Below are 23,829 nucleotides of genomic sequence, written 5' to 3' on the forward strand. Positions count from 1 at the left end.
CTGGATGAATGTAGGGTATTGTCTAATTTCGTTCGATGACCCTCCATTTTATCGAGATCTGCTGTGTAACGTTTGGGCTAACTAAATTTAAAATGGCTGCTTGATGGCCTTCGTAGATTTCAACAAACTGAAAATTTTGTAGTAAAGATGGCCTGCTATGAACAAATAAATTTTCAAAAAGAAACTATTATGTACATTGTATTATGCCAATACTTACAAATGCATGAACAAAGAGAAAACTGTACAAAGGTCAAATCTTAACCCGCTTTGCTTTTTCTCTCATAAATGTTTAATTGATTTTCAATTAATCGTCCTCCAGTGCCAATGTATCTTCTATTACAAATGTTGGGCATCCTGGCAATTTTAAGGTACACGGAAACAAAAACTAGTTATATAATGTGCCTAATATGGACGGTATCAAAATGTGTGTTCCCAACAGAACTGGTACATGAAGATTATAACGACTAACAATAATCATAGTAAAGAGCTATCTACATCCATACCCGGTAACCTACATATTTCTGTCTCCACAAACCCCAAATATGGTAATGAAGTACCGCAAGCACATTCAATGTCTAATGACTCTCTAAGTTCATGCAGTTCTAAGTCCTGTATGTATGTTCTGTAAAAGGTGGATACCGTAGATCAATTGTCCAATAATGCTCAGATATCTACACCTGATACTGTGACTACAACTTCATTCGTTTCCCCTACCAATTTTGTATTCTGGGATTTACACATCATCCAGGGTGTCTGGAATGGTCTAACATCCCACCTTAAAATGTTTCACTTGACCACATCTCCACCAAGCGTTATCCTTCTGGGAATTTCACCATCTCCTTGTCGAGTTTGTTGGTTTTCCCACCTCTGTTGTGGTTTCCTATGATTTTGGAAATTAGACTACTTCTCTTCTTGTGGTATTTACTTCTCTTCTTGTCTTTATTCATTCTTTGTCCCCGCTGCATAGTCCAATTCCATCTGTCTATTGGCTATTATCATAGAATCATGATCCATAATGTTATCAAATTAATGTCCAGACACATCCCACAGGCTCTGCCTCAATCCTTTCCAGAATTTTGATCTCAGTATATCACCAGTGCCGGAAGCTTGCACTTCACCCATTGATATTGCTCGGGCTGTTATCAGTTCCTCCAATCTACAACTCCATTGTTTCGCCTACAACTTGGGACACACTGTAAAAGTTCTCAAGCAAGGGTTACTTCCACTATCCCATATACACTGTTCATCTTATCTAGTAGGATCTGGATGTCAACCCTTCGGACCACTCCGGCCGCATCAGCCTTCAGCGACCGCCGTACTGCTCCAATAATGTTGTCTGGAGAAAACGATGCGTACTGACGTAGACATTGTACTTCATAAATCTCATATGGTTCTGGCCATTTTTCTCGCCTAAGTAACCAGAGAATGGGGATATTCTGGGTTTATGATGAGTTACGATGGTCTGGACTCCTACTCTATCTGCAGGTGCGCCACCTACCGCTCCATCCACTTCTGACTTTATCTTCGATTTCGTACCATCACTCCTAAAAGTTGTCAGCCACTTATCAAACTGATCTTTTGATGTGGTAGTAGGCTTTATACCAATTCCTTAAAATAGTCGCATATAGCGGAAATGTCATCCGGTGAGAAATCCATGGTCTAATTTGACGATATGGCTAGTCACAATATAGTATAATGAATGTATACAAACAAACGATTCAATTATCCTGTCAAGTTAATGCATACCTTCGCACCTACTGTGGTGTGATATGAATGAGAAGACACCCAAAGGCTATGAAATCCGTAACCAGGAACAAATTGCACACATTTCGTCAAATTTCAACAAGTTTAAAAAAAAAATCAAAAAAAAAATCTGTCAATTTGTTAAAGTGTAAATGTCAAATGTCGTGCACGGGGAAGCCACAAACATTACAAAGTATTTATACTAAATTCAACTTATGAATTAACTACTTACATGAAAAAAAAACCTAAAAGTCCTAATTGGAAAGTTACTGACTCATTAGTTAAAGTGTCCTGAGCAGATCAATTTCAAAGAAAAATCGACAGGCCTAAAGGATTACTGACAACTAACAGTAACTTATGTATAACAAAATGATTGTAAATACTAGAAAACTATTAAGAATTAAATCAGTTAATCTCCAAACATATTTGCAAGTTTATATTTTTTTTAAATGAAAAAGGTCACCGAATCCACCTATTTCCTACATGACACACAACTAAGAAAATAGAATGGATTTCAATAAAGTATTGAGACACTATAATGATCCAACTTTCACAAAGGTCAAAGTTCAAAATCTGAACAAAATTTCAATATAAGTATAAAATTAATTCAAAATCAGTAAATATCATTTTCTGTTTTGTTATGTATTGATATCTGGAGTTTTTTACCTACCACAACGATAAATTCACACCAATATGTATACCAGCTTCCAAATAATCAGTCTATCATAAAAGGTTCACTCAAAATCACACACACATATAAGTAAACAAAATTGAATTTTTTTTTCCGGAACATATATAGTAGCTACTGTATCTACAGTTGGATGGTCCACAAATCACAGGTAATCCAGAAATCACCACAAACAGTCCCTACATGGACGCCATTTGTAACAGGTCGGGAAATGCATGGACGTACGTTGCCCAAAGATCAAAGTTCGGTCAAGGTCATATGGCCCAAACGAGACAGGTTCCTATTTGTTACCTTTCCTGATATATTGTTGGACTTCCTGTCCATATATGAAAAATCATAAATATATACACAATTTACACTGGACAGACATTAGGTACCACGACTTGGGCTTGGTTTCAGGATTGTCCATGGGTTCTCTAGTATTTCCTTCCGAAAGTTCTGCATAGAAAATTTACATCTCTAAAACACTTATGCTTAACTCAATAACCTTGAAATCCAATGATGGAATGGTGACCTTCTATGTCCTTGAAAAATACATATGTAGCTAAAATAACTAGTACAACAAATGCACATGTGATAATTAATTAAAAAAGTCATAATTATTTAATTTTCTCACATTTATGTTAAGGATATAGTTTTACTTTAAAACTTTCCAAGAAACATATACTAACTTCTTCATATAGTCCAACATCATGACTTACCTGTATATCGAACTGCTTCCTTCAGTGTCCAGAGCACGTTGGTAGCTCTCATATGGTATACTGCCTACCTACACTGGAATAGCATTCATATCGTCCGATTGGCCAGTCAGGACCAATCAAATAACGCTTAATGAAAAAGGATGAAAATAGAAACATGAAAACAAACACATGGCTTGCATTTAAAAAGGACGGCATTCCTGGAAAATGATAGCATTTGGTATGAGAATAACCCGGAGGAGCTGTCATAAGGGCTTCCGTACCAGCGGTATGACAATAGGGCCTGAAGTTATTTTTTATAATCTAGTTCTACCACTGTAAACACTAATACTCGAAAATATCGACACCGTTTCAAGAACGTTGAAATAAACCATCTCTCTCTATGAGGCGAAGGATGTTGTAAGATAAGACTTTTTCAGAGATAAAAAAAAGACAAACATACTTTCATAGGGAAAAAGTGCTTATTAAAAATTTATGTTCATTCGATTATTATGTTATTCGAAACTTTTAACTACAAACTTTCGCTAAATTATTTTTTATATTGTGTAATAATATTGTACTGAAATTATATGATAAATTCATTTACTTTTGATATTGTTATTCGTAAATCTTTGATTTATTGTTGTCAGCTCTGTAGTAATTATATCTATATACCGTGTGGTATAAATCTACTAGTACAACTATATAAAGAACACTGGTCAAACCAGATATGACACGTATCCCCAGGACAATGGACACGCTAATTAGTCCACTTGCAAGCTTAAGACCACTGACCAGTGAGACGAGTAGTGAATGTCAAATCTTTTGTGTCAATTCCTAATGCAATCTTACGTGTTATACTTTGCAACCAGTTAGGGTCTAGAGCTTGGACGGCACGGGTCGATTTTCAGATACTCCGGAAATCGCCTACCGACTTCTAGGAATAGTTAAATTTAATAAATTTATATTTGGAAAATTATTCTGCATCTTTGGATTTCATCCTTTCAATCGAAATATATCACAATGACGTCATCTCCGTTGTGAAACTACCAATATTACCAAGAAAAAGCTCTGAGTTTGAAACTTGATTAGTTACACAGCTTCAGCTGAGATATATTGCCCTCGATGAATTTTGTGACATAGATATTGGCGATAAATTAGGAACTGAGATGCATATCGTGCAAATCATATATTCAAACTTTGTATATCACAGAGTTAGCTCACTTGCGGGTAAGTATCGATTGTAACGTCATTAATTTGTGAGCGCAGTAAGCCGCAGTTCACGTCGTTTTCTCCGAAAAGTATGACGTTACGCTCGCAAACATATAGTACGTCAAAATCAATACCTGATCTCAAGGACAGATAACTCTGTAATAAGCAAAAAATAGACAAGCATACTTAAGTTTGTGCAGATTTTGATTGAAACCTTCAGCTTCCAATATATACTTACAAAATGTTCGTTTGAAATCTTGTTCTATATAATACCGTTGATCGCATCTGGAAGTGACGCGCATTTTTGTTGAAGATAACCGGCAAATCGCTTTTTAGCAGGATTAAACTGAATAATGATAACTAAATGTCCTTTAATAACAATGACCGATACATGTATCACCGGGGAGCTTTGAGTGATGTTATACAGTTTTGAGGTGGGGATGTGTTGAAACTATTTGAAATAATTAATGTGCTTTCCATCGTAATATGGTTGTTTTATATTTTGACTATTCATAGTTTTTGTGGTAATGATAAGTAAAAGTCATGTAGTTTGAAAAATTAGAACCAAATACAACGTCATCTAAGACATTGGTTAAATTTTGTTCGCAGAAATAGTCCTTAATACTTTACTAACATTGATGTAATTCCTCGAAGAATGTAAATTAGAATATTGTTTTGACAGAATTAATAATACTTCGTGACCGACTGAACGTCACAGATTTTCCAGGTAAGACAAGAGGATTTACCTGAAGTCAGATGTGTATATATAGCGAGAGCCTACTGTACAAGTAGCATACATACATTAACAGAACAGTGAAGAACATGCGTCTGTGCTACAGCGTTATCATATGTATTGTCCTCCTCGGTAGGGTCGAGTCTCAGACCAAGGTAAGATATAATTTATAGCCCGTACCTGTGATATGATTAGTCTAGACTTACAGCGTAGATATCTATAATGTAAGTAAAAACTGTTCTTGTGAATATTAGATGTAAAATATCAAAATATAAAGCAATCCTTTAGCGTTAAAATATGTAGGTTTTGAACAGATAATATATATAATGTTGTTAGATTTATGATATAAAGTAAGTGTTGTTTGACATTAATTTGTTACCTTTACATTGGAGCCTTATATCTAAATTTATAAACATATATTTACATATATATATTATATTATTTCTATAACGTAAAAATACTTTTCTAATTATTTGCTTTAAGAAAATCAGCGCAAATGTGAATAAATATAATCAAAGCAAACACAAAACAATTAAAATGAAACGCACACACGCATATAACCCGAACAATGCCTGTTGACATGTCCCGTAATACCTGCTATAACTGTAGCCCTACCTGTATGTATAAGGTACGGTATGACAGGCGCCTGATTCATTATATCACTTTTATGAACTATTTGATGTCACCAAAACCACACGATGGTTCACATCTACAAATTAAACAAAAATCGTGTTAAATGTAGCAGAGGTAAATAGTCCTCAATTTACGTGAATATTCTTGTCATTATTTTCAGAGGCCGAGGATCTACTACCTACATGTCAAGTCTGACGTCAGATACAGGTTTGCTACCACAGTCGTTACCAGTAAGGTAGCGAACTCTGACAGTACCGCTCGTGAATCAACATTTGACGTCACACTTCCGAACGAGGCTTTTATTTCTAACTTTACATTGTAAGCATGATACCATATTAAAAACATTTTTGATTTGCAACATATTAGGCCATTTGGTGGTTTATAATTTTTTCGACAAATGTTTACAGCGAATTAAATTTAATTAGGGAGTATTTGTATGCATCGATTTAGAGATAACACTCACTAAATGCAAAATGCAGATGTTAACTTTAAAAACAATAATAATAAAATAAACAAAATCTCCGGACGCTGTCAACTTATCATATATAATTTATATACAGTGTATAATATATCATAGTAGATAATTTTATTTTGTTAGAACTGTCGGAAGGGAAGTATACGTTGGCAATGTTACGACGAAGGAGGAAGCCAAAGAGGTTTTTGAACGTGATAGGAGTCTGGGCAAATCAGCTGCTATCATCTCTGCCAAGTAAGCAATAGCTGTTAAACTGATAGCATGAGATCATGTGATGGAAAAATTAACTGTCCATTACATTCTTTTATCAATTTGTGATTTAATCATGCTCTTAGAAATGTTAAAACAATCTTAGACGCATCCAAATTACAAACAATTTATTAATTTTAACTCATAAACACGTCAGATTTGTGACGGATTGTTTATTGTTGCTACTGAAACGTTCCATTTTCCAGACAATTTACTGGGACATTCACATGAAAAATTTCTTTCTTCAGACCAAGGGAGACCAATACATTCAACATTCGAATCAACGTCGCTGCTAACACCAAGGTAACCTTCCAGTTACGTTATGAGGAACTCCTTCAGCGGAAGTTGAGTGCCTACAATCATGTGATCTTCATCAAACCCGGGGAGCCCGTGGCAGACCTTAGCATAGAGGTGGACATTAACGAATCTAGAAACATCACAAATCTCCGGATTCCACCGATCAAAAGTGATTTGTTCACTATAAAGGATCAGAAAGGTAATTTGTTTATATATCTTCGGTTGGGATAATGTTTTATAATATCAATTTTACATCAGCGGAAAACTTCGTAACGAGATATTTAAAATAGGAATCCTTGTACATTGAAGCCCAAATAATGAATCCATGTAATCATATTGTGAAAACCTATGAACAATTTGGAAGTAATAATGGTTTACATGTTCTTTCAATTTTGACCATTGATCATTAACCCCCTTTACGCTTTATATGCTGATAGTTTAAACTAATAAATTTATAAGTTTATATTTCCGTTGTTATTGTTAGAGGCCGATGCTGCTATAACAATAACACGTCCGTCGGCAAGTAGTGCACACATCTTGTTTCGACCCAGTCTTAATACCCAGACAGAACTAGGCGGCTCCAACGGATTGGACGTTCACTTTAAGGTCAAATACGATATCGACAGGAACTTTGACGGCGGAGATCTCTTAGTAAGTTGACTGAAAAATGATAAAAAATGTACAAATTTTAGAAAGTTAAGAAAAGACCATTATCAATCATTTTCATTTGAAATTAATGTAGATTACTCCCTGAAGTGTTTTTTATATAACTTTACGTTCGTATCAATATATTATGTATTCTTTATCTATTTCTCCACAAATGGTGGACAAGTTTACCATTGATGAAAAGGTTATATTTCACTTCAATATCTTATTTTTTCATTTTATATCTATTTCAGATGGTGAATGGATATTTTGTTCATTTCTTTGCTCCGAGTGGGTTGCCACCAAAGCCAAAGGATTTAGTATTCGTATTAGATAAAAGTGGATCCATGCGCTGGAGAAAACTACCTCAATTAAAACAAGCCATGTCAACGATTTTATCCGCAATACAGCCTGAAGACAGATTGAATATTATAACGTTTAGTTCCACAAACCATCTTTGGGAAAACAACGAACAATTAGTTCTAGCTACACCAAATAATATTCAAAGAGCCATGAACTATGTTCAAAAGACTACCGCAGCAGGAGGTAAAAAATATGTTATGGATATGATTTTATTGTTATTATAATACAATTTGAAGTAATCTATTTCGCTATCTTTATATTGAAATAAATACATTGCAATTGCTTCCAAAGCGATACGAGTCATTGAAGATTTAAAGAAATCTAATGCATGGTTGAAATTAGATTTTATCAGGACATAGTCGTGTTTCCTTTATAGACTCAGAGGAGGTATGTTCAACAGTCTGTTATAAATATTGTAGTGTCGTGGTTTTCTGATGCTGTATTAACTTATTGATTTTCAATTTGTAACTTGACCTCGATTTGACCTACAATTTTACACCTAGTGTCGTTGAAGAAGCAAAGACGCTTATTCTTTATCTTTTATTCTTGTCTTCCTGATGTAGCATTTTTACATATTTATATCTCACTAATTTCCATTATTCAATATGATTCTAATGACAACGGGAAGACAATAAATAAGGAGTTTATACCATAACGATTTATTTCAAGCTCCTTAATCAATTGGTAATATGTGTATATATTTTTTGAATTGTGTCTCAGGAACAAACATCGAGGGTGCACTTGAAAGAGGGATCGATCTGTTGACCAATCGAAGGAACAAGACTAGAGCTCCGGTCCTGGTATTTCTTACTGATGGGAAACCTACTATTAGACAGCGAGATCCCGAGAAAATACTGAAAAATGTCCATATATTCAACGAGGATGACATTCCTATTTTTTCTCTTGCATTTGGCCGAAATGCAGATTATAATTTCATTAAAAGACTAGCTGCGCAAAATAACGGCTTTGGACGCAAGATTTATGAGGATTCGGATGCTGCAATTCAAATATCAGACTTTTACTCTGAGATCTCAGCAGTTCTCTTACAAAACGTTACATTTAAATACCTCCCCGGCTCTGTGGTTGATGGTACATTGACAAGGACTGTAGTCCCCAATATGTTCCAGGGCACCGAAATCATTGTAGCAGGCAAAATGACCGACAAAATGGCGTATAATATTCACCCAAATGTTATCGCCACGGACTTAAATGGGTTAGTGTCTCTGGATGTCCCTACGGATGGGGTGGTACGTCTCAGTCCCGCACGGAATGCTGAGGTGTTCTACGTCACAGAACATATATGGGCATACCTTACTATAAAACAATGGATACAGCAGATAGATGCCTCCACAGACAAGACAGAACAAGAGAAGCTGAAGCAGAAAACAATTAACATGGCTTTACTGGTACGTAGTTAATCATTTTTTCAGACTTTAGTAAATTTCTTTCATTCCCATGAGATAAAAAGACTGGATGGCTTCATATGCAATAAACTATTTTCGTTATATTAAGGACAAAAGTAAAATATGGTTATAGGAAACTGGTATTATAATTGTTGTCCGTTTATTGGTGAAAATGAAGCATGTAACAATACTCACGTACATTTGTTTATTTTACAGTACAACTTTGTCACTCCTTATACATCCATGGTGGTTTCTCTCCCAGACAAACTAAAATCCTCACCTGTTGATCTACTTCCGGACACGCCAGGTAGATTTCGTGTTGTTTATTAAAATCTTGATGAAATTTTAAATTTGAAAGTTAATTGTTTTTACAAATAGGTAAATCGAGTCATTATTCCAATGAATGCTTCAAATATGTTAAGGATGTATTCTTCTGAGGTTTCAGTCCCATTGAAGTCTCGTTTCAACATAGATCAAAGAAGTTATGAGATTTTCAAATATAATTTATCAGTATCTGTAGCAAGTTGCCAGATGCAAATTTTGTCAAAAAATTACATTTCTATTTTTAGTAGATTTTTTTAAACGGGGATTTTAAGATTTTTTTCGCTTCAAGTAGAGCCACAGTTTTAACATTTTTTACTGAAATTGTTTTTACTTAAATCATTACTGCGCCAGCATTTTTAGCTGTATTTAGTTAAAATTTGCTGCAAATCGTTACTAGGTTCGTAGTAATTAAAATATTGAGCATTAATATGTGAAACAATACACTTTTGTGACTTTATTTTTACATTTAATGGTAATTTGGGCACTTTTATTTTTTACTCTAAAATACTGAAAAATAACAAAAATTCAAATGGGGCAAAAAAGTAAGCACACGGACCCCCAATTTTTCTTCCTGATTTAGAAAGAACAACCGTTTCCCTATTGATATGCAAAATAATAACAAAAGTTTAATACCAGAACTTTTTCTATAAAGGGTTAAATTTGGCAAAAATGGCTGAAAATGGTGCATTTTGTAGCACAAAATTAAGGGGTAGGGGTAGCATATGTTGTTATTCTGAGAAAAAATATTAGTCTAATTGATCAAAACTGGTATATTTTTAAAGAAGACTACTAGAAAATGAATTCTACAAACATTCATACATATCAAACACCTCATTCAGAAATTATGGCTTTAATCTCTATCTTATATGGTCAAAACGGCAAAATTCCCATAAAATCCAATATTTTGTCAACTAGGTATCTTTGAGTGACAAAAGCTCAAAAACGAGCACACGGACATATGTTTTTTCTTCCATTTTCTTTTATGGTACGAACTCCTTTTTCCAAAAATCCATATGAGAAAAAAAGTTTAATACAAGAAAATTTTGACTTCTCAGAGGTGTACATCCTTAAAAAAGAATAATCTAATGAATATAAAAGATAAAAGATGATTATGATTTGTAGTTAAATTTTGGTCACGGTATTTATGTACAGTTTTTATTTTGCAATTCAAAATCAAAGTCATGTGTTTGTTTTATAATAATAATAAGTGATGATTACTATATATCTTCTATATACAGCAAATTCAAGCTGATATTCAATTATTTCAAAAGGAGGCAGCATTGGAACTAATGATTTTGTAAATATCCTTTCTGTTTCATAATTAACATCACATCGTCTTTTTAAAAATACTTATCTAGTCAGCATTATTTTCTTTTCAATTGCTTTCTGGTATAATTTTTTTCTGACTTTATAATTTGCGTATTTTTTCATCATCAGTCAAATATAATCCAGCATAGCGAAAGATTACGCCATGTTATGATATTTTATATCATTTTAATTTTTGTATTTTTCAGAATCTGTTCCACCGCCATTTTCTGGTCAAGGTGTACGACAAATCAGTCAAATGGCAGCCACACCTCGTTCATTGGGTGGCGGCATTCGCTCATCGCTACGCCGTCGAAAATGTATGTTTTAATCACTACTCTCTCGAAATTTTAATCATGATTTCATTTTTAATGTCGACGATTCTGCTTCATTAACCCGATAAATCAGTGTTTAGCTCTGATGTATACTAGATTTAAGGTTTATCAATGCATTGTTGGAATGCAAATTAGATATATAAACATAAGTGTATTTATATGGGTATCGTGATATTGAAAATGAAACTTTCTTTCGCAATGAATTTTAACTACAGTTGCCACTGATAAACCTGAAGTTTGCATACGAATGACTGGTTTTTTTGCAGTTGGTACGTTCACAGGACGTTTAGGATCGCCAATCAGTCGGAGGAGAAGGCCATCTTCAACGCCCGTTCGCCAGTTCAACGCTAAGAGCGTGGAATTTGCTCCTAAAGTTGCAGATTTTCCTGCAGTTGCCAAAGTTGCTAACGTTGCGGCTGATGTCGGCAGTAACAGCAACAACATGAAACATACAACACCACATCACGGAAGTACTTCAGGTGAGTATGTTAACGCTATTTATGGTATCTCCAATCTTGAAATAAATTTACCAGACTGTATTTTACTTTATCACTAACGCAAAGGTTCAGTAAATATCATGGGAGCTTTTCATATTATATATATATATAATATACACCACTCGATTGTAACAAAACATATGAACACTAAATTCTCAATTACAGAATCTTATAAGAAATGTTATGTTATGTAACATTTAAGCATTGATATCACTGTTTTATTTCTGCGGGTTGGTTAATAAAACAAAATGTTGGTTGCGTCACGATAACATCGGATTTTTGCGCCATTATCCAACTTGGTTTTCAAATAGGTATAAAGACAAAACATTGGTCTATCAGAAAGTTGGATTTAATATGAAAGGAAGATGTTTTTTTTTCAAAATGAAAATAATTAAATAATTAATGAGATAAGATGTAATTTATTATTTACATATAACTTTTTCAGGCTACATCCTAGTGGGAGTAAAAGGCATAGAGTTACCACTGTGTATACAGATCCCTGGCCAGGCTGACGTCACGAAACGGTATACACTGTTCAGGGATAAAGATACCGGTAAATATACATATATGTAAACTCTAAATCATTGAATTAAAAATTTGACAATGGAGATTCATCGTCAAAATAATTCAAAATATTTTATAAATACAGCAATTCAGTAAGTTATTTTTATTTGCCATTTTTTATAATAGTTTTCCCAATATTACAAAAACAGGTACCCATGTAATTGTTGGTTACAAAATTATCCTTTATATATTAACAGGTACTCGTTTAAATGTAAGGTTTGCAACAAGCAATGGACCTATACGTTAAATGGTATATTACGTTAAAGTATAAACACACAAATGCTATTATTGGGTATATATCAAATAATGTAGAAGTACATTTGTGTACATTAAATTCTGAATTAAATAATGCATAAATTTTATTATATATTTTCAGGTACAAGTGTAAATATTGGTTTTGCACGCTCTAAGGGGTCGACACGTATCACTGACCTTACCATTGCTTCCGCCACAGTGATAAAACTATTCCCAACTCATATCCTTCAAAACGGCGTAAGACAGCACTGGACCTCAAACACATTCTACACATACGTACATGGAGGTCAAGGGTCAGGGGTTTTACTGGAAGTGACATCACTTAACAACAATAGACTCGTTGTCAAGATGAATTTTACCGACAATTCATCACAAAACATCGACGGTTCTCTCGGTAATTTTTTACGTATACTTTTAATTTACAAATGTTTCTTCCATAACTACACCTCATAAATTCTTTGAAGTTATATTTCATCATATTGTCCAAAAAATGCTGGCCTGAGTCTTATTTTTGACCAACAATATTTACATCGTGCTTTCCGATGTACATTTCGACACAAAAAATCATATACATAACGGTTCTATCGTCTATTGCATCTTATTTCATCATGAAATTTCATGGTCAATTGATTTATAACTATTACGTATATTATTGAATAAATTTAATTTATTGATTTTTCCAGCTCTTCCGATAAGTGGTACACTTAAAGTTAGTCCAACGCTGAATACGTTACCAAACAATGACATTAAGGAGCTGTCACTACTGACTAAGAAGCTAGGGAGTATTAGACAGATGACGATGCCAGTAGAGAGGAGTTCTATAATGAACTGTTGGGTGGTCAGGTCTACACTTCCTTGGATGTTGACACCAATTGTGTGACATTAACTCTGGACTTTTGTTTGTTTGTTTTAAATTCTGTCCTGTACTTGAATTCCAGATTTGTGATTTCAGAATCAAAATATTTTTTCTTGGTGATGGAACTAAAGTGGAGGATGTTAGCAGAGTGAATCGATTAGTCTATAATACATGAATTGAATGTTTGTTTTCATGTCGGTGCAGACTGGCCTGAGTTTTTTTCGTATTTTCCGATTCGTATGTAGTTCAATATTTGTGTCATCTGTATTAATCAAGCTATAGGCCTAACGTCATTGTATGTTAATCAATTGATAGTTGCTTTTTTCTCAGTTAATGATTGTTAATGATTAACTTATACGTCAAATTATTGTTTGGATGTGATGTTATAACATCGTATTTGGTATAGCCCATACTTAACATGGTCATGTGGTGCAAAACTATGCAATACAGAATGGACCGTATCATATAAAACTTACATAGTTGCAAGAGTGATTTGAGCATAATATGAGGAGTGTTGCGCAAGGTATTCCGGTGAAAACTTCACTATCGATGTTTCTATATCAAACTATTATATTATCATTAAATGAATTTGCATGTTTGAAAGTAAAAGTATTAAATTGTTAAATTTTGTTTGCCCGAGAGAGTAAATGACCGCCATGATTGATGTCACATTTGTGTATCAAAAGAAATGTCTAATGTTATAATGCATATAGAGAGTATTATTAAACACTTGAAATCCTTATAGCTAGATTTCTGTCGTTCTTGATCGATAAATATAAAGACCTAAAACGTAAATGTATATATATAATCTTAAATAGGGGTTTATTTCATATGACATTTTATGAAACGACGTTTTTTTTTGTTTTTTTTTTTACCTTGGCGAACCAAGTTAAAGCTTCGAGACGAGTTCCATAACATCTCATATCAATGAACAAAAAAAAACAACTTTTTATTATATAACTACAACAACCAACATTTCGAAGAATTTCACGTCAAAATGTGTATTACGGAGGCTGCCTATTTGTCCTGCGAAATCCTAATGTCATATTTTCTTAACATCGTATTATTGTTTCTGTCTTGACATCAAAATGAATTTCCAGCAAATGAAAAAAGATCCATTTTATATTACACTAGTGGATTATGCTAAAATTTCACGGGCGAACTGACTAAATATCAGACGGATTATGTGATAAGATGTTATATGGAAATACTTTTTGTGAGCATATAAATGAAATTAACACTGGCATAAGATACCACAAAATCGCATTTTTTTATGATGAACAAAGTATGTGGAGGTTAATTTTTTTCTGACAGAGAATTGCACAAAACATACTAATTCTATTATAATAATATATTATACAAATATTTCATGGGTTACTGTGCCCAAGCTCATAATATTTAACCCGAGGTAATGGTAATAAAAATGTTATATTGCACGAGGCCAAAGGCCGAGTGCAAAATAACATTTGTTGATCACCATCACCATTTTTTTTAATAATTAGATCTATATACAGCCTTTTATTCAAATACATTTGTCGTGTTCTTCCTCTATTTGATAAAAACAACTGTCAAGCACACAGAGCAAAGTCTATGACGTGCTTGATCCGAGATCTGTAAAGCTAGCGCGAAATTGAACGTGAACCTTTGTGACGTCACAATCACATGACTCACTGTTACATACGATTCCACGGAGTGGACAGTAAAACCTGTCTATAAAGACCATCTAAGGGACCAAATAATTATACATATTAGAGAATTTTTGGTTGAAATTGATCATTTGTGACCCTGACAAAGTGGTCTTATCATCTTATTAAGCTAGTGGTCTGTATAGAGGTGGTCACAAGGTAGGTTTGACATAATCCGTTTGACTTTGTCCATAAAACGTGTTTTGCATAGGTCACTACTAAAGTATAACCCGGAACAAGTGTCCTTCATCGTGCTGATCTACATGGTATATTGTTACGCTATGTAACGAGATAGCGTCAACCTTTTAGGACTGTGTGAGAAAATTATTGTCTCCGCTCGATTGTCTGTATTACACTTCGACGATTGAATTATAACTTAATGAAAAAGGATGCTGCTAAAAATCATCAAGTTTTTGTGTTTCATATGAGATTTTACTTTATGACTTCCGTGATTTCCTATTTAACAAGACATTTCATAAATGTTATTTATTACGAACTATACACACGTGTAATATAAGGTTATATCCAAAATACGTTATAATGACTGTACTGATATTGATATTTTTGTTTGGTTGAAATTTTAAACAATACTCTTATTTTCATAGTGTCATCCCACCAATTATTACGTTATCATTAACCACTAAATAATGTCATAATGGTGTGCTATGACTACAATTTGATAAACAAACTATCGTTGAAACCTGATGTGTCAGTGTGTTGACTCTATATTTCATACTTAGTATTGATTGAGTATTCACCAGACAGTTTTGGTAGATTTGAACGGATTTCATTTGGGTCGCAATGGTTTACGAATTAGTTGATAGGAACTAGGCGCCATCGTGCCGTACGCATACTTCTAGATACCTTTATATTGGGCAGTAATTTATTTAAATAATCTAGATGTTAGAGACAAACAAATATACTTTGATTCGTTATAAAGTATTAAAAAACAAATGCATTTTAATCAATTGTTTTATATTAAATCATTACTTATGAATATATGTTCCTGCATTCTAGTCGATGGCCTGATGAAAATAACAAAAGTCAATATCTGCATCACAATTTGATACAAAATGATACGATAATTGCGTGGAATAACCAGCAGATTGTATAAACTGAATATCTCAGCTGTTGTACATATTGAAATGTATAGAAGATATCAAAGGGGGTTATTAATACATCTAAAAACATGCGCAATATGTTTCAAGTTGTTTCAACAGCAAAGTAAAATGACAAATATAATGTAATATAATCGTTTATAAAAAAAAATCACAAAAACTTATACGATTGAATTGAAATACAATGATGTATAAGGATTGAATCTTACTTTGGTCGATCCCATGGGGTGATGAATTAAGTTGGTCTTGAAAGAAATTCAACATGAACTGCTTCACAGTTCATTCAAATTGTTTCAAGAGCAACGCAATTCATCATCCCATGAAATCGACTAAACCAAGATTCAATTCTTAATTGTATCACTATGCGACAAGTCCAGATAAATGTAAATCTATATCATCTTTTTAAACTTCGATATCTTTTCATGATGCATTATATGAGCTCGATAAGAGCTTGCATTATGACTCTCATAAAAAACACAAAGAAGAAGCTATTATATATCATTTTCGTTGGCATCGTCAAAACCCCTTTCAAGTATGAAAAGGAAAAAAAATATGACAGAAACTAATGACATTGTAGAACTGAAATTAAAAACAGGATTCTTTTGCGAGACAGAGTTTTGTTCAATACCACCCAATTACATAATTCTTTATAGGAGTTCTTTATATGTCAATGAAAAAATGGTTGTATTGATTTTTTTTTTATTAAATATAGATGAATTGGAGGTATGGTGTGTATGATGGAGCATTTAATATGGATGATTTTGGTCTTGTGCGTTTTGTTGGTGTGTTTGTTCTTTTATGTGTTTTTATTCATTTCATTTTTGATAGCTTTTGGTATCAATTATCCTTACTATAAATATTGAATCAATTAAAAATCATTAAAACCCAGTGTCTTACCTAGTAATAAGTCTCACATATACGTATCATGTCTTACATATGAACATTCATATTCATTGTTGAGGTTATTTCCCTTTAACTGACTTATAGAAATAGCATTACATTTAATCTATTATTCATTAAAATTCCTGATTACACGAAATTTACGCATATTGAAAATACTGTAAAACAATATCTTTGTATTCAATACAATCTTTAAGATAGAAAAACTCTAGTTTTGAAACTCATGTGTTTTATTGATTGTTGATTTTCTCATGGATTATGGACCAAATCGATCGAAAGATGCTGATGTCATACTTGATGTCTCTTTCGAATTAAACAAATCTATGCTGACAACTTGCTTTTTAAGACTTGTTCATCAGATATAAGCTTCATCTTCAACTGTGGAATAGTTACCTTTTCCGATGGAATATTTACAAAACTAATGCACAGAAATAGGGAACTGTTTCATAGTAGTAGTTACTTTTTTCAACTATACTTCAAGCAAAATAAAAAGATGGCACCACAGTAAAGTAACCACAACAAAAATGTTTATCATGTTTATCAAAAGTTCATGTAGCCAATAAGATACTAGTATTTCATGCGCACAATGCTTTACAATTATATGACGAAATAAACGAATGCACTTGCGAAAAATAGTCACTTTTAGTTAAAATGCACAGATATGATTACATCTAAAAGATAAGTGAACAAAATGGGGAAAAAATCATGGAATTAAATGGAAATAACATCCTATATGACCTTCAGCTCTATGCCGTCAGTGTATAGGTATTCTTTTCAGTATAGCTTGTTCTCAAGAGCTATTTTTCTTTAAAGGTCCAAAACCTTTCCGGAGCAAAATATAAAGGTTTCTTAAAGAACATTAATAACATCAGAAAATGCATACCGATGACCTATAATAAGGTTACGACACCAAACATGTGCAAGATTTCCTGCGTAATATATGAAAACAGTGGCGAGTCCATTCGCTGTTTTGCCGTCTGGCGCAGTGATAGTCAACTACCGCGCGGTATTAAGGACGGCGGTGGAAAACATAATACGACCCGCGTTATGAAATTAAACATTTTATTTATTTTAATCAAATCGTTCAGAAGGTGATGATAAATGTAGTATTAACGGTAAGTTAATAATTATTAAGACTTTACAAAATTATTGATCTTGTTTTACATTCCCATTTTAAAAATTAAAAGCCGTTTCGGAAAGGTAGTGGGCCTTTAAACAAACATGGTATTTCTAAAGAAACAATGCCTGCTTGCCCATTGGGTTCATATAAAAGGAACCTGAAGATGAAATTGACAATCGTCGTAAATGTACTTTTTTTGCATCTTGTATATCAAAAAATATCATATAGAGAATGTAATATACATGTATAGTTACAACATGTATTATTATCTTATAAATGAATTATAATGATTAATATCAGTCAATAACTTGAATATTTCTTAGTTTTGTTGCCTCGTATATATATTTTCCTAATGAGCATAACTCCTTTATATTTTTCTTCTTAATAACTCAATTAATTTAAATACAGATGGGTTTTTCCAGTAGTAACTCTTAATATTTTTTTCTGACATTATTATATTTGTTACATTGAAGGATAAAGGATATTCGTCTTTAATTTCTCTTGAATCACACATACTACAAAAACGTCTCAATCTTGGAGTATTATTATATCTACCAGCTTCAATAGTTAAACAGTGTGAAGATAAACGCAACTTGGTAAGACAAACTCTATACCGTTTATCAATATATTTCGTGAGATAAAAAGGCAAGGTAATATTATCAACAACATATTTTATATATATGACATTTTGGAGATGCCTCCAATAAGGAATGTAAATGTTCTTGGGCTTGATAAAACATTCTAAGCTTTATCAATGGCAAAATGTTATTACTACTATTTGCATACATTTGCTGGTTTTCCCAAACATATCCCAAACCAAGTGAAAAAAGTTCATTTTTAACAGAAGTGACCCAATTAAAACAATTCCTTGTGTTACCATTTCTAAGGAATTCATCATATTTAGAGGATATGTCTTAAATTTTTCGTTTAAAAAAGATCGACAGCTCATGAAATGACGGCCCCGCTTCAGAAAGTAAGACGGTAACCATCGCACCCGCAAGCTACATCAAAGGCTGCGCCGGCGGATATCAAAGGAAAATCAGTCGTCGCCCCAACGTCACGGTCAGTGCACAAACACAAAAGCGCCTGCCTTGGACTTCCCCAAAACCCAGTGTGACTTATCCTTCTCATATACGTCCTTGCCTAAACAATCAACGTCGTCTGTCACCTTTTTTGTGGTTACGCTTCAAACTAAGGTCATGAAAAAAAGCGTTTGTTTCAAAGCGCCAGGTAAACGCTAAGCGTTTTGTTAACGTCGACGATAACGTTATCTAAAAATAACCGTGCAATATACTTTTTCTATAAAACAACAACATGTATTATTATCTTATAAATGAATTATAATGATTAATATCAGTCAATAACTTGAATAGATTTCTTAGTTTTGTTGCCTCGTATATATATTTTCCTAATGAGCATAACTCCTTTATATTTTTCTTCTTAATAACTCAATTAATTTAAATACAGATGGGTTTTTCCAGTAGTAACTCTTAATATTTTTTTCTGACATTATTATATTTGTTACATTGAAGGATAAAGGATATTCGTCTTTAATTTCTCTTGAATCACACATACTACAAAAACGTCTCAATCTTGGAGTATTATTATATCTACCAGCTTCAATAGTTAAACAGTGTGAAGATAAACGCAACTTGGTAAGACAAACTCTATACCGTTTATCAATATATTTCGTGAGATAAAAAGGCAAGGTAATATTATCAACAACATATTTATATATATGACATTTTGGAGATGCCTCCAATAAGGAATGTAAATGTTCTTGGGCTTGATAAAACATTCTAAGCTTTATCAATGGCAAAATGTTATTACTACTATTTGCATACATTTGCTGGTTTTCCCAAACATATCCCAAACCAAGTGAAAAAAGTTCATTTTTAACAGAAGTGACCCAATTAAAACAATTCCTTGTGTTACCATTTCTAAGGAATTCATATGATCGCTTTAAGATGCAATTTTGTGAATTAATTAATTAAAACCAATATTTGATAATTCTAAATTTCCTGTAATATTCCAATGGATATCGTCCTAACTCACAGTAAATCCTATTATTGGTGTAGATTTTTTAACGTTAAGTATTTGTTTGCAAAAATGAGTATGAACCTTTTCAATGTCATTTGCTTTTGCCATATTTCACAACCATAGTTTAAGATACTCCCTACATATGTATCAAAAAGATGAAGCATAGTTTCAATATTTAATTTCATATTTTTAGATTTTTTAAAGAGGGCAAATATGGCTTTGCGGCCTTGATTTGATAATTGGCTTTGGATACTTTGAAATTTATTATTGAATTTCAAACATAATCCTAAATATATGAATTCATTAACACAAACAAGATCACTGCCTTGATATGTCCATTTCTCGTTAGCATGTACAGCACCAACTTTTCGGAAAACAATAACTTTTGTCTTTTCTATATCAACAGCTAGTTTCCACTTATTAGAGTACCTTCCTAGGTTATCTCTCCGAAAATAACACCATATCGTCAGTATAAAGCATCAGAAATAAACTCAGATGTTGAAAATCATATTGCGAATTACAATGAGATATGAAGAAGGATTCAAAATCATTAACATATAAAGAAAAAAGTATTGGGGAGAGAAAATCTCCTTGAAAGAGACCGATTTTGTTATAAAAAATCTGAGATAAGATTTTACCCTTAAGACTTACACATGATTTCACATGCCCACATAAGGATTTAATCAATTTGAGGAGTTGCCCTCGTATTCCTAACTTTGATAATTTAAACCATAAAAGTATACGATCTACACGATCGAACGCTTTTTGAAAGTCAACAAAACAACAGTATAAACGTTTGTTATTGCTAAAAGACTTTGTAATTATTGAATGTAACGCAAATATAGCATCAATTGTACTCTTTCCAGGACGAAATACAAATTGAGCATCTGATAAAACGTCGTAGGATTCACTCCATTTCAGCAATCTCCGATTCAATATCGATGTAAAAAGTTTACCAAGACAACTTAATAGGCGTATACCTCTGAAATTGCTAGGATTTGATTTATCTCCTTTTTTGTGTACCGGAGTGATTACAGCTCTAGATTATTCAGCCGGGAAATATCCCGAATTTAAAATGTTATTGAATAAAGAACAGAGTGCCGGTAAAAGTAAAGTTTCCCTGGATAATAAACATTCATTTAAAATACCATCCATCCCGTGAGCTTTACCACATTTCAATGATTGAATTGCTCTAGAGATTTCATCAATAGAAATTTCAAAATCTAATTCCTCGTATACTGGTTTATCGTATTCATTTTCATTATCACCATACAATGCAGGATCATTATTGGAATTACTATCGTCAGCACTTTTGACATCAACTTCTGATAATTCTTTAAAATAATCATATGAACAATTTGAGGTCCCGATCTTTTTTGCTTTGCAAACTTCTTATAAAATTGTTATATTTCCTTAAGTTATCCAACATATCCCCTTCTATTCTTATATATTGCCTATTTTTCTTAGATTATTATGTGATTTACAGATATTGAAGTCACGTAAAGCATTTCGCTACACATACCATTTGTTTTTTAGTTCAACATCAAACCATGGCTTGTCTTATGTGTACACGTATTTGTGTATTCAAAAACACAGTTACCACGCCCTGCTACACTTGCACGTTCTGGGTGAACCGCTGACGCAAGCGAGTCGAGACGTAGATGTGACATAACATTAGCAATCTCTTGCTTTAGTGTATGGACACGATTATCAATAATTTCTTGTATAACAATAGCTTCAATAAGCACCGAGTTATTAATTTCCGTTATATGAAATTCCAAATTTTCCAAAAACTGATTTTTCAAATCATCATTCCATCGATAGACGGTACGTGTGTTGTAGGCACACGTGTCCTCACAATTTACAATTGTATCACCTGTATTTATTTTTTTCGCAAATCATAAAAATCGTGCTTTAACTGTGGCTTTCACCTCATTTAAATTGCCTTGCAAACATGAATTATTCTTTATATATAGAGAATTATTATTGGAATTAATGGAACATAAACAATGCATTTTTACAGAAGAGTTTGTTTTTAATTTGTGATGATATTCTCCATGCAAAACAATAGGAACATCTATCCATATATGAATATATCAGTGACCCATTTATCACGTACACATTAACCTCATAACATACTCTCTGAACCCATTCGTGTCATAATTAAGTTTGTTTGCAAAATCGATATCGAATGTGCATCGGCATCGACAGCAATGAAATGAAATGACGGGGATAAATATAATCTAATGATTTATTGATCTCAATTATGCTGATATACAGGTGATAAAACATATCAAAACGTGTTCTTCCCAGCGTCTGTTCTTGTATAATAAATATAACAAATATAATATAAAAATACTTGTCTTATGATATAAGTATCAGATACTTGTAATTGTATTGAATTTTAATCTACAAAACAAAACATTATTAACGATATTCTAGACATTCGCGGGAAAAGTGACCAGAAACATTGATGTGTATCTGCATGAAGAACCTTAGAAACTTTCAAAACGATGCAACATAATTATGAATTGATAGGGAAAAAATTCCATTAATGCCAAATTGTGGATTAACTGATATAAATCAATGTACGTTATTCACATGGAAATTTAAATCAAAGAATAGTAAAATGGCGTCACGCCATCTCATCACTCGCAATTATTTGTGTCATTCTATTTTATTTCCAGCCAAAGTGATTGTTTCATAGCAACAACGTTAACATATACCCGCCTGTTTGGGCATCGTTATAATATACTAATATTTCTAAAGCATGATTATGTAAATTGTAAATATAAGTACATTAATACATATTATCCATTTCTAAATGGTTCATTATTTAACCCTCTTCCTGTATATATATTACGTTATTTGTTTTATGTATGTGATAATATGACTGAACATTTGTTAAAGCTAACTTAGATCTAATTTTAGTAGACGCAATATTGTACAATTTAAAGACCTGTATACTCAGAGAAGGTGTTTATTTAGTACACAACTTTGCCATGATCAATCTTATTCAGATATATAATCATCCATGTAGGTGAGAAGTGGTTAACGGTTATTTTGTGGGGTGTCCCGAGGATAGATTTGTAAGCGCATCATCTGTTGTGGCGTACATGCACTCGAACAAAGCTAATTGTTTAAATTCATAAAGTCACTTGCCTTCGCAAAATATCATATTGGCGCGTCAAGAAAAAAATTATTGCCAAACAATTTTATCACGACTAAACAAAAAAAAACTCTTCCATCTTTATTAAAAAGACTAGTATGGTACTGTATGGTACGCGCTGTCAACCATCCCAACACGATCTGGAACACATATTCTGATATGCTTTGAAAATATTATTCTTCTTTACATAGAAAGATATTATGAAGTGTAGTGAGCTTGTAGAGAAAGCATGCGGGCGTTACTCAGTATTTTTCCTCCCTTCATTATGATCTGTTGTAGTTTTAGCATAATTACATAAATAAGGACTTATTATAAATGTATTTGGTTCTTTTATGTTACCGGTAAAATGATAATGATATAATTCGTAATAATGTTTTGGAAACATGCAAATCAGGTTTAATTTCAAAGGAATAGAAACATCGTGACCAATAGAACGTCAGAGATTTTCCAGGTAAGACTATTTTAGTACAGAGGCATGTCCTATGAATGTACCTGTCGGTGTATATATATACCGACAGGTAACTCTAGACCCACACACATACA

The 23,829-nt window shown here is 32.9% G+C and overlaps 1 protein-coding gene across 1 annotated transcript; it reads left to right on the top strand.

Moving 5' to 3' along the window:
- Positions 1-5,104: 5,104 nt before the first annotated feature.
- LOC138336208 (inter-alpha-trypsin inhibitor heavy chain H3-like) lies at positions 5,105-13,996 on the top strand. Its single transcript, XM_069285584.1, has 13 exons — positions 5,105-5,208; positions 5,847-6,004; positions 6,285-6,395; positions 6,659-6,906; positions 7,192-7,358; positions 7,607-7,898; positions 8,436-9,121; positions 9,335-9,425; positions 10,957-11,067; positions 11,349-11,561; positions 12,025-12,132; positions 12,520-12,792; positions 13,082-13,996. The coding sequence occupies exons 1-13, from the start codon at positions 5,143-5,145 to the stop codon at positions 13,276-13,278; spliced, it is 2,721 nt and encodes a 906-aa protein (XP_069141685.1). The 5' UTR covers positions 5,105-5,142; the 3' UTR covers positions 13,279-13,996.
- The last annotated feature ends 9,833 nt before the right edge of the window (positions 13,997-23,829 follow it).

This window comes from Argopecten irradians, chromosome 12 (assembly GCF_041381155.1).
Source record: "Argopecten irradians isolate NY chromosome 12, Ai_NY, whole genome shotgun sequence".
Taxonomy (NCBI): Eukaryota; Metazoa; Mollusca; class Bivalvia; order Pectinida; family Pectinidae; genus Argopecten; species Argopecten irradians.

Bases quoted from the DNA above. Each gene is read 5' to 3' on its own strand.
- LOC138336208 (XM_069285584.1), top strand. From the start codon at position 5,143: ATGCGTCTGTGCTACAGCGTTATCATATGTATTGTCCTCCTCGGTAGG. The intron at 7,359-7,606 runs GTAAGTTGACTG...TATCTATTTCAG, and splicing joins TTGACGGCGGAGATCTCTTA to ATGGTGAATGGATATTTTGT. The intron at 9,426-10,956 runs GTAGATTTCGTG...TGTATTTTTCAG, and splicing joins TCTACTTCCGGACACGCCAG to AATCTGTTCCACCGCCATTT.